Below are 12,756 nucleotides of genomic sequence, written 5' to 3'. Positions count from 1 at the left end.
CCGAGCGGACGCACAGAGTAACGTCATAACATCATTTTCAACACACACGATGTATCTAATATGATAAACAAAGATGCGTTACCTCATACTCATGACCGGAAAAGCGGAAGAGGCGCCGATGACTGTGGCATAATAAAAGTCCCGCTGCTCACGAGGCGTGTGTTGCCTTCATCTTATTAACAATCGCTCCAGCGGTTCTTCAGCTCCACAACACTCGGCCCTACTTTGCTTCATACTACAGTAACGCTAATGATCGCATCCATGAACATGATTTCTGTCCGCGTCCTATCCCGATTCTTTCCCACCGGCTGTGAGGTGAAGACCACATGTCCCAGGATTCTGCGCTCAAACGTGACGTCATCAAACTACGCCTTTGTTTTGAATAGGCGACCTCTAGTGGACGGAAAAGTTACATAGTGCACCTTTAACACGTTATAAAGTAAAATATCTAGCTTCTGTTTTGAACTGCGAGAGGCGCTACACTTACTTCGTAAGTTGAATACGGAAGGTGGTCTGCCGGAAGCTAGATATTTTACATTATAACATTTAATTATTACATTAAATATGGATATTTTTCTTACACAAACCCATCGATTCGCTTCAAAAGGCCTAAATTAACCCCCGGAGCCGTGTGGATTACTTTTATAATGGATGGATGCACTTTTTTGGGCTGCCATTCACTGCCATTATAAAGCCAAGACATTTTTTATAGAACTCCGATTGTATTTGTCTGAAAGAAGAATGTCATATACACCTGGCTTGAGGGTGAGTAAATCATGGGCTAATTAAAATTTTTGGGGTGAACTATCCCTTTAATTTATATTTTATAGGGGTAGGATATTCTCACAAATACTGATGCTGCATTTAAGCAAGTACACAGAATCATAAGTAATTAACGGAATTCTCAGAAGTCACTTAATTTTTTCCCTCCGGTGAAAGTCATTTCTACCTGACACTCAAGAGGATTGGATCTAGGAGGGAATAATTATGGCACGTTACAACTGTAAACCTTTATTACGGCCCTAGAGAGAAACACATTAACATCTCTGGAGTACTAACAAACCTAAAACAGCTGACTAAATGAACTGTCTCTGACCTCATTTTCCCTGAGTTCAATAAATCTTGCATATAAATATGGGCAATTTACATGTTAAAGGAACACTCCACTTTTTTTGAAAATAGGCTCATTTTCCAACTACCCTAGAGTTAAACAGTTGAGTTTTACTGTTATCGAATCCATTCAGCCGATCTCTGGGTCTGGTGGTAGCACTGTTAGCATAGCTTAGCATAGATAATTGAATCTGATTAGACCGTTAGCATCTCGCTCAAAAAATGACTTAAGAGTTTCGATATTTTTCCTATTTAAAACTTGACTCTTCTGTAGTTACATTGTGTACTAAGACTGACGGAAAATGAAAAGTTGCGATTTTCTAGACCGATATTGCTAGGAACTATACTCTCATTCCTGCGTAATAATCAAGGAGCTTTGTGCCGTACCATGGGTGCAGCAGCGCAATGATATTACGCAGCGCCTGAAAATAGTGCGTAAAATCATTGCACACAAAGTTCCTTGATTATTTCGCAGGAATGAGAGTATAGTATTAGCCATATCAGCCTAGAAAATCTCAAGAGTCAAGTTTTAAATAGGAAAAATGTATTTGGTCATTTTTGAGCGAGATGCTAACGGTCTAATCAGATTCAATGATCTATGCTAAGCTACGCTAAAAGTGCTACCGCCAGACCCGGAGATCGGCTGAATGGATTCGAAAACGGTAAACTCAACTGTTTAACTCTAGGGGAGCTGAAAAATGAGCCTATTTAAAAAAAAAGTGGAGTGTTCCTTTAAGGTATTCATAACAATTCAAATAAATCATAAAATATATCATCTAAATGTCAGAAAACCGTGTCATTTGAAGTAATTTGTGTACAACATTAAAGAACAATTTATCTTTCATTCGTAGTGTATATATACAAACTGTCACAGACGTTAACAGTTGCTAAATGGGGAACAGGAAAGTTTATTCAACTAAAATCCTGCATTCTTTTCACATATTTACCCACAGTAATGAGCTCCAAACAGATGATGATCAAGATCTTCAGCTCTCTTTGACCTGGGCGAAAGGTTGCAACGAGAGCTCGCTTGCGTGCTTGACGTATACGTTGCCGTCCTCCAGTTTCACTTCATAAACTTGTTGCTAAAAAAAGAAAAGGAAAAACTACATTTTGTCGGAAGAAATACTACTAAGGCAGCCTGCAATGCATCTGACTCTATTTCTGCTTGCACAGCTGTAAAAGCCTAAAGCTAGGAAGGTGCTTTGATATACGAGCATGGTGGAAGTTAACCGGTGGTGGGAATAGAGTCTAATTACCCAACATTTCAAGGTGTCGAGCCCCCCAGGATGACGGTCGTAATTATGGATTGGTTTACAGAGACTTTGCCTTATATTGATTGGACGGAGTTCGCTGTCACGTCCAACCACCCAATTATTTATATTCGCAGCATGAGAGAACACTTTTAGTCTGTTTATTAAAAAAGCAGATGCTTGGCTAAATTGAAACGTGTCTAAATGATGGTAGTTGAATTCTTTGGAACGTTCCAAATGTCTGTTTGGCAGCACGTACTTTTGTATGATTCTGCTGATGTACAATCCATTACTGCGTGAGATAATGTTCGGTGCCATACTGAGTTAAAGTGATGGCACAACAAATGTGGTTTTAATATAAAATACAAGTGTTTTTCAGGGACGCTGAATCATCGACTGAATCACTGGCTAACTTAACTGGTTCAACTGGCTGCCCCTTTACTGCTGAGTAATGATCTTTAGTGTATACAATGATCTTTAGGATGCACATGCAAACATCTCACTGATTCTATGCTACTTATATTAGAAATTCATATAAAGTAAGATAGTTAGATATTCTCCTATATGTGCTTTTCAAAACATAATCATGTCTGATATAACTTTAAGGAATGTTCCAGATTCAATACAAATTAGGCATTTTCAACAGCATTTTTTGGTATAATGAGAGTTAACATTAAATCATTTTGATCTATCTCTTAGTTTAAAAAAGTATGTAAACAGCGCCAGCATATGGACAGTTTGAAGGCCAAAAATGTGAAGCTTCTATTTTACTTAACATTTTTTACAATGGGACTACCTTTTACCCCAGTAAACACAGAACACTCCCCTAATGTATTCGGTTCCCGTTATTTTTTTATATATATATACATTTTAGAACCAAATAATAACGTTCTAGGAACCTTCTTTTTAAGTTAGATTTTTTGCAACTATAAAATAACGCTCCCAGAACGTTCCAGGGAGGTTGTTTTCAAATAACCTAAAAATAGCTTATACAAAACTTTCCCTAATGGTTGTTTTTAGGTTATTTTGCAACCATAAAATAACGTTCTTAGAATGTTGCAGGGTGGTTATTTTTAAATGAACTAAAAATAACTTATACAGAACGTTCCCTAATGTTTTTTTCAGGTTATTTTGTAACCATAAAATAACGTTATCAGAACATTGCAGGGAGGTTATTTTTAAATAAACTAAACATTACTTATACAGAACGTTCCCTAATGGTTATTTTTGGGTTATTTTGCAACCATAAAATAATGTTCCCAGAGTGCTGCAGGGTGGTTATTTTTAAATTAACTAAAAATAACTTATACAGAACGTTCCCTAATGGGTTTTTTCAGGTTATTTTGCAACCATAAAATAACGTTACCAGAACATTGCAGGGTGATTATTTTTAAATAAACTAAACATTACTTATACAAAAACTTCCATAATGGTTACTTTTAGGTTATTTTTTCAACCATAAATAGTTGACAATGTTTAATAATGGTTATTTTTAGGTTATTTTGCAACCATAAAATAACATTCTCTGAACGTTGCAGGGTGGGTTATTTTTTAATCCTGAAAATAACTAGTACAGAACGTTCCAAAATGGTTATTTTTTGGTTATTATTTAATACCCATGTAAAATAATCTTACAATTAAAAAGTTGCAGATGTTTTTGTGTAATAATAACCTATACAGAGTTCTAAAATTTTAATACAGCATTTATGTTTAAATGAGATCAATCAAACTGCATTAAAATTATCATATAAATCTAACTTTATAGCTAAAATATTAAGCGCTCAATAACGGTTATTTCGTTTGACTGGCTGACTGACTAACATTAATTTATCAATCTCTTTATTGAATGATTCCTTATAATTGATATAGATGTGAGTGTAAATAGATTTTGGATAGATCTGACATCCTTATTGAAGAGAACATGATGTTAATCAAAACGTTTTTGTTTATGGACCAAAACAAGCATGTCCCGCTAAACTGTACAATTCAGTGGCAAGAAATAAACATACTGATATCCTAATTAGGTCAAATAATTGTTTATTCGTTTTTTTCTGTCTGTGAATAAATTTGAAGAAATCTGGGTACCCTGTGAAATACAGTAAATCTTACATATTAAATGGACAAATGTAATCTTATTTAATCTTCCATATGATGGTTGATGTGCTCGGGTTATTTTCATTATTTAAACAGTAAATAAAAACAAGATATCAATACAAGGTGTCCATACATCTTCCATTCCGCTTTTATTATACTGGGTCGAGTTGTGCTGAATGATTACTGTACAGTGGGGTAATGATATTGGAGTAAAGAGGTTAGGGGAATGTTCTGGGAATGTTAGAATAAAGTTAGTGGAACATTAGAATAACGTTAAGGGAATGTTAGAGCAAAGTTAAAATAATGCTAGGGGGAACATAAAAGTAGCATTAGAATAACGTTCTACAAACCAAAAACTTTCTGTTTCTGTTAAGAAAACTTTCCGGGCTAGCCAAAAACAAACTTTAAAATGAACATTCTGGGAACCAAAAACTAACGTTCTGGGAACAAAAAAAGAACGTTCTAGGAACCAAAAATTGTTAACTTGATCTGTGGGAACTACTGTTCATCAGGAATGTGATATCTGTACTGTTTTGTTTTTTTGCCATTGGATATGAATGTATGTCGATAACAAGAACACAAGTTTATGCTCTTCTGATTAAAAAGAACAGTCTGACAATTTACCTGTTCAACTCCATATAAGAGAGTTATGTCAGTTCCCTTTGTATCGGAGGTGTCATGACAACAAAGTTGAAAGATTGGACAATATTACTAAATGATTCCACCGCAGTCATGTTAACATATAATATTTTAGCTGTCTTGCGGCAAAAAAAACACACACACAAAGTGTGTATTTTAATGTTTATTGCCTAGCCCTATTTACTTCCATTTTAAGGGTCCTATTGTAATAGAGTGGTGCAGGTATGACATCACTTTGTAGGCCAAAAAGTGGACGCGAAATAGCATTTTGGCACTTCCGGTTCTCTCGTCCCAAAGTGAGTGTTTTTTTTTTAATGGGGTTTTGGTTAAATGGCTAAAATATGGTTTGTGGTGAACACAAGCTCAAGATAATTTCACGTTTTATTCTACTACATAAAATACATATTGTAAAGTCAGAATTGTGTGATATAAGACTTTTTTCCTGAAATTGGACTTTATAACTGGCAATTGCAAGTTTATATCTCACAATTCTGAGAAAAAAAGTCGGACTTGCGAGATGTAAACTCGCAAATATGACAAAAACAGTCAGAATTGTGATATAAAAAGTCGCAATTATCTTTTAATTTTTTTAATTTGATGGCGGGAACAAGCTTCCGTAGATTTTTTGGTACAAGTTAAAACAATTTTCTGTGGTAAATCGACAATTGTTATTATTGCGCTTAACTTGCACTGAACCTGGAACATTCCTTATAATATGAGTTAAAATGTTTAACACAAATTACTTTACCTGTAAACCTGTGCTTGATTTCCCTGTTTTGAGATTGAAGTCATAGTCATGCCAAGGACAGACAACTTGAAGAACCCCATCGGCCTCCTCGATATCTCCATCACACAGCGGACCTCCTGAAAGTCAAGTCCTTGTATTTCATTTCACAATTCAGATAGCATTTAACACGTAAACATATTATTTGTCAGACAAAATGTTTTTTAAAAATGAGAGAACGACTCTAAAAACGTATTACGTTTGCAGGACATCACATAATATTAATGATTTACAGTAGGCATATATAGCAGTGAAGTAACTGACATTTAGGCACGGTTACCATGGTGATTTAATGAAAGGGTGCGTAAAGAATGAAGCTCAACGGACAAAACAATTATGTTTTTCTTTACTTGCTGCTAGCTAGCTGGCTAGCTAAAGTAGCTTTTCGTCCCTATGAGAGAAGTGGATTCATTGTCATACCCGAATGAGCGCAGCGAGCGTCCATCGCGAGGAATTCACCGCTCACATAAAACAGACAAACATCCGCGTCGCGTCCATCAGATGAATAGATCAATCTGCATTGTTTCTTGGACAGCTCGGACACAGGGCCTATTAGCCTCCAGGAAACAGTCTCATCTTCTGGAGAAGTCATGGAGGTGGGGTAACCGGGTCATTAACGTGTTATATCTCTTGTTTGATATAAACAACGCGATCTATTTCGGCTCAGCGACAGTCGCTGATCTCACCGGGTCGTCGCTTCCTGGTCCTGGAGGATGTACTGCACCTTGTCGCCGAAGAGGGGTCTCCAAAGGCTCGTTTAACAATCCTGCGGGGGAAGAAGGAGAAAAAAAACAACAGCTAAAAAAACCCTGACCCAAAGCTGTTTAGCTGGTCTCCCAGCCTGACCAGCTAAAGAAGTGTTCAAAACCCCTCTAAAATAAGGCTGAAATAACGCTGGAATAACAACAAGTCTACTATAGCTTACCCTTACAAAAAAAAAAAGTATACTTCAAGTTCATTTTATTAAGTATACTATAATTTAAGTATATTTTTGAGTAGCCTACTTTATGTAGAAGTATACTAATATCAATGTTCTAGAAGTATACTTGTACGTTAAGTGTACTGTTTCAATAGCCTACTACTTGGGACTAAACTGACCCACTTTTTAGTGTATTAACGTATACTTTAAGTGTAACAGTAGTAAACTTTAAGCACACAACTAGTTTACAACAAAGGTTTTTGTTTGTACATGCAACTATACAAGTGAAATTATAGTATACTGATATTTTACTAGTCAAATACTAAGTATACTAAGTTTTCTTTAAGTGAACATAACATCATACTTAGGCTATAGTTTACTTTTTATATATTATTTTTGCACTTTAAGTATACAGTTACTATTTAGGTATTCATTTTTATACTTTAAATATACCTTTAAATGTAAAAAAACCAAACATTTTATTATAGCTTAATGCAGTTTCATTTAAAAAGCAACGTTTTAAACATAAATCTAAAAAAATCGAATTTTTGTCATAGTCCGGATCGGATTCAGAACGATGAATAAACTTGTTTTTCGTAAGGGTATAGGCCGGTTTTAGCCATTTTTGTTCATCAGGGAAGACTAGGATAATGACCATATCACAATTTGTGGACTTTTTGTGTACTTTAATTATTTTTTAAACTTTTAAACTAAGCAGTTTTGAATGTAAATGAGGAAAGAAGTGTGTTGAAATCATACAGAATGATTGTAAAAAATAAGGTGCTTACAGTGTTCTGGTAGCCTAGTACTCCAAAATATTGAGGATAGGGAAGGAAATTAAAACAAGCCTTCCCTGACTGGCTTATTACAATACATAACTCAAAATCAAAGAATAAAGCTCTCAGTGATTACAATAACAAACAAAAAAAGAACAAAAACAGATCAAGCCATTTTACAATGTCCTAGCTATTTCACAAAGCTATTTCTCTGTGATGTCCACCTTTGTGTTATATAATCAGCCATTCTCAATCAACTGTGTCCCTCGCTTTAGTCGGAATTACTCACAATCAGCATAACTTAATAAGTCAGATTAGTTCCATAAGCATAATCAGCCATGCACCAAAACTCGCAGCAATGTGCATCGCAATGCAACTTTGTTCTCTAAAATAATTTGTGCTGATAGTGCAGGTTGCTAGTATTTATGTTGGCTTACATTTACATTAATGTAAGATGCTTGCTAGATGTGATATGACTGAACATCTGGTCGAGCACTGTGAAAAAAAAAGGACAAGGCCAGTGTCCAAAAAGCATTTTCTCTACACTATAATCTTTAGTGAGTGAGCTGAATAGGCCTACTTAAATGAGAGAACCATTCTGAACCCACAAGACAGCTTCACACAGCACGAGCATTAAATGTAGGCTAACAGGTTCTCCGGTCAATTACATCCAAGCTCTAGACAAACACTCAAAGCCTATTTATCATTAGAAACACATTTTACATTCTCATTGCCCTCAAATGAAAACTTTTTAAAACCCTCTTGAGTCACTCTGCAATTGGTATTTTTTTGTATTTATTCTACTATATTTTTTAAATCTGTCATCTAAATTGTATATTCAAAGTGTATTTTATTATTGGGTCATTCCTACAGTTTTGGTGTATTTTATGTCCCCATGAAACAACTGAATATTTTACATAAAATATGAATCAACTTTCATGCCACATGGTTTTACATGCATAGATGTACCCTAACTGACACAAATGCATCATGATTAGTACCTAAGAAAAATAAAAATAAAACTTTTTGAATCACTTGACAGGCAAATTTCCATGTCCCCAATCATGCATTCTCAACTTCACTTTGAATTAAAGCCACAATATGTCATTTTTCGCCGCTAGAGTTCACTTATTCAACATAAAGGCGTAGCTTGATGATGCCTGGATTCCGCAGTTACGTATTACGTATTTCACGAGGTGGCTAATTCGTACGAATTTGTACGAGCTCTCTTGTACGAATTTGTACATTTTGTCTAAACCCCAGTGACGGGTAGGTTTAGGGGCGGGGTTTGAGGTAGGTAATTTGTACGAATTCATACGAATTTGGTAACTCGTCAAATACGTACGATTTAGCAAAACATTTACGAATTCGTATGACTGAAGTCGTACAAATTCGTACGAATTAGCCACCTCGTAAAATATGTACGAATTGCCGTGAGATCGGGTTGGTTTTTCTGGTCATGCGTACGCAACAATGTTTTATCATATTAGATGCATTATTTTAGTGTGTTGAAAGTTATGTTATAATGCTACTCTGTGCGTTCTCTCGGCGGCTACTATGAGACACTTGTCGCACACTGCAGTAAGCTAGATCGGTATTGGCATGGTAAAACATGGTACTCGCGGGAAATCATGAAAACAACATTTAAACAATAAGACTAACTGTGTTGAGCTATATAACAATGATTCGGTTTCTGTCGGTGAATGTATCCAAACAGTCGCTCACCTGTCTAATAAAACACATACTATATTAAAGCGTCTTTGGTGTCTCCATGGTTTCTACAAAATAAAAGCGGAAATCGAGGGTAATGCGGGTATGATGTCATTGATAGGCGACGCACGGACACGATCTAAGTCCTGGTTAAAATTGCTTATTTCTCTGCATTTAAACATTCTTGGAAACATTTGGGATAATGTACACAAGTCAACAAAATATATAACATTGTTCTAGTGGTTTTTGGATATTTTAATCCAAACATCTTGCAATCATACATTTGAATCGCCCTGAACTTGAAATATTTGAGTAAGCTAATTAATTTAACTAAAAAATATAATGTGTATATTTGTAGTGGAAACTTGACTAGCTTTAACTAGCTAATTCAATGAATGCTACCTTGCTAATTGGTTACACAATGCTTTGGTAGCATTAGCATAGCACTTGCTGAATGAGGACAGCATTATAATACATTTAACATATGTGTTCTCAAACTGAGCTCATTCTCACTCGTCACCGTGATGGTAACCCAACCACAAAACAACATTACAGACACTCTTAACTGTCGCCTTTTTTTCGTATCATATATTTTAGTAATTATCATAAATTAGGTATCATTCGAAAACTTACGAACTCCAAATTCATCCTGTGAAAACCGTTTTGAAATTGAACATTGCGTTACCATGGAAATGGTACTTTAAATTCTTCTAGCTGGCTCCTCCCTAGTGGGCGGTTTCATGTTTCATATTACAACATGTATTTTAACTACTTTATAATCAAAATATTTTCTAATCTTGACAAAACACATATCGTCGGAAAGGTCTGAGTCTCAAGGTTCCATATTTGGTGACCGTTTTGTGATTGAAGTGACATTTGGACAGGAAATTTACAGGAAAATGCATCAAAAAACAATCAATGGAATTTCAATGACACCCGTTAGCTATTTTTGGTACATCGCCTAAACAAAATCTCATGGGAACATCAATTTTTCAAATCAACTTCAAATTTGGAACACAACTTGGTTAGACATATGGCTTTGATTTTATAATCATTTTAGATTAAAACATTTTTATAAAAAATATTTAGTACAGTATTTTTTATTTACAGTAAATTTAAACTTCCATAACTTTTTCAACTTGCTTTCACTTCAACACTAATCTGCCAAGTGTCTGCTTTAAGACAAGACCAAACTTGGGTCTATATTCCAAAGCATTCTTGAATTACAGCCCTTTAAGTTTGGATAGTGCATTTTCATGTGTATTCTCAAAAAGGGGGGTGACAGCTAAGGGGCTAAACTAGCATAAAACAATAAGCACTACTAAATCTCCCACTTAACGTTAATCTTGCACACACAAAAAACATAAAATAACACTTACTTTTGGCATTTACTGTCCCTTTTGAGAGTCATGGCAAAGCATGCTGGGAAATAGAAATCCCAACCCAGTTTCGGTTAAATTTAAGTTAGTCTAAATGTTTTGAGTTTTGAAACAATTAAGATTACTTCAAATGTGTCAGTTTTGCGAACTCAAAAGAAAAAGAAAGTTCTAAATACTCATAAAGTTCATTTGTTTGAACTAATTTGTTTTGGCTCTACTCAAACCAATTCATTATGTTGAGCGTTAGGGTTTACAGTGCTCTAGTTGTATTAAATGAAATTACAAAATTCCAGAAATGTTACGATTTGAAAACAAAGAATCATGTCCATGTCCATTTGTCAACTATTGCGAAAGCTCAAAACAATGCAGTTTACTGCATTAAAAGAGGATTGTTCTGATTGTATTTAGTGCAATTATGTGTTGGCCCGAATTTCCATTATTTGAAACAAGCCAGACAAGGGACTTGCACCAGCCTGGCACGCAAGCGGACTCAGTAAGAGCATTTGTAGAGTTTTCCGTGCTTGGTACAGTTTCACGCAGTGACTCATTCTTTACCCGTACTCATTCTCAACTCACCATAATTCTCTGAGAGAATATATTTTTGGCATGTTGCTTTAAATATATACTCATATGATGTTTAGTTACACAGTGAGATGTATCTTAAAAATATAGGCTTGCACAGGCTCAAAATGTGACTGAAACATGATGTCATTTGTCAAACGAATGATCTGAGCACAGCTGTCAGTTTTAATACTTCAGTCACAGAAACCTGTTGGCCTACATTTACATAGAAACAAGTTCAAACTCATTCACAGTCAAAAATGACTTCATGCGTAATAAAGGTCAGCTCTGAATATCCACCTGTAATACGTCACACACTCTTTTAAAAGTCAAAATTCAAAAGTCAACTTTTATTAATACTTTCCCCAGTTATATTGATTCTGTAATTGCAGGTACATTTGGTGTCCAAAATCATAATTTTTTTCCCGCTTTTTTCAAATCGTTATATTTTTTTATTTTATTTTAATAATTTGTTACTCTTTCATGGATCACAAGATGTTTCCATAACCATACATTTTCTGTAAATGTGTCTAATATAGCTGAAAATCATGATTTCTTGTTGTTATTAGTCAGTGTACTTTCACCATCATGTATCGTGTAATTAAAATATTAGATTTTATATTATTAGGAACACCTGTTCAATTTCTCATTAATGCAATTATCTAACCAACCAATCACATGGCAGTTGCTTCAATGCATTTAGGGGTGTGGTCCTGGTCAAGACAATCTCCTGAACTCCAAACTGAATGTCAGAATGGGAAAGAAAGGTGATTTAAGCAATTTTGAGCGTAGCATGGTTGAGTATTTCACAATCTGCTCAGTTACTGGGATTTTCACGCACAACCATTTCTAGGTTTTACAAAGAATGGTGTGAAAAGGGAAAAACATCCAGTATGCGGCAGTCCTTTGGGCGAAAATGCCTTGTTGATGCTAGAGGTCAGAGGAGAAAGGGCCGACTGATTCAAGCTGATAGAAGAGCAACTTTGACTGAAATAACCACTCGTTACAACCGAGGTATGCAGCAAAGCATTTATGAAGCCACAACACGCACAACCTTGAGGCGGATGGGCTACAACAGCAGAAGACCCCACCGGGTACCAATCATCTCCACTAAAAATAGGAAAAAGAGGCTACAATTTGCACGAGCTCACCAAAATTGGACAGTTGAAGACTGGAAAAATGTTGCCTGGTCTGATGAGTCTCGATTTCTGTTGATACATTCAGATGGTAGAGTCAGAATTTGGCGTAAACAGAATGAGAACATGGATCCATCATGCCTTGTTACCACTGTGCAGGCTGGTGGTGGTGGTGTAATGGTGTGGGGGATGTTTTTTTGGAACACTTTAGGCCCCTTAGTGCCAATTGGGCATCATTTAAATGCCACGGCCTACCTGACCATTGTTTCTGACCATGTCCATCCCTTTATGACCACCATGTACCCATCCTCTGATGGCTACTTCCAGCAGGATAATGCACCATGTCACAAAGCTCGAATCATTTCAAATTGGTTTCTTGAACATGACAATGAGTT

The 12,756-nt window shown here is 35.6% G+C and overlaps 1 protein-coding gene across 1 annotated transcript; it reads right to left on the bottom strand.

Moving 5' to 3' along the window:
• Nucleotides 1-1,802: 1,802 nt before the first annotated feature.
• Nucleotides 1,803-6,551, bottom strand: LOC307120596 (Rieske domain-containing protein). Its single transcript, XM_079807700.1, has 3 exons — nucleotides 6,301-6,551; nucleotides 5,845-5,960; nucleotides 1,803-2,195 (listed from the first exon to the last, which is right to left on the bottom strand). Exons 1-3 carry the CDS (start codon nucleotides 6,470-6,472, stop codon nucleotides 2,097-2,099), a joined length of 387 nt encoding a protein of 128 aa, XP_079663826.1. The 5' UTR covers nucleotides 6,473-6,551; the 3' UTR covers nucleotides 1,803-2,096.
• Nucleotides 6,552-12,756: the final 6,205 nt, after the last annotated feature.

Source organism: Gobio gobio, assembly GCF_949357685.1.
Source record: "Gobio gobio genome assembly, chromosome: 24".
NCBI classification, from domain to species: domain Eukaryota; kingdom Metazoa; phylum Chordata; class Actinopteri; order Cypriniformes; family Gobionidae; genus Gobio; species Gobio gobio.
This window is presented reverse-complemented; position numbering and strand designations above follow the sequence as displayed.

Coding starts and splice junctions, on each gene's coding strand:
- LOC307120596 (XM_079807700.1), bottom strand. CDS start 6,472: ATGACTTCTCCAGAAGATGAGACTGTTTCCTGGAGGCTAATAGGCCCT. Junction 5,961..6,300: donor CGCTCGCTGCGCTCATTCGG/GTATGACAATGA, acceptor CTTGACTTTCAG/GAGGTCCGCTGTGTGATGGA. Junction 2,196..5,844: donor AATCAAGCACAGGTTTACAG/GTAAAGTAATTT, acceptor TTCTTTTTTTAG/CAACAAGTTTATGAAGTGAA.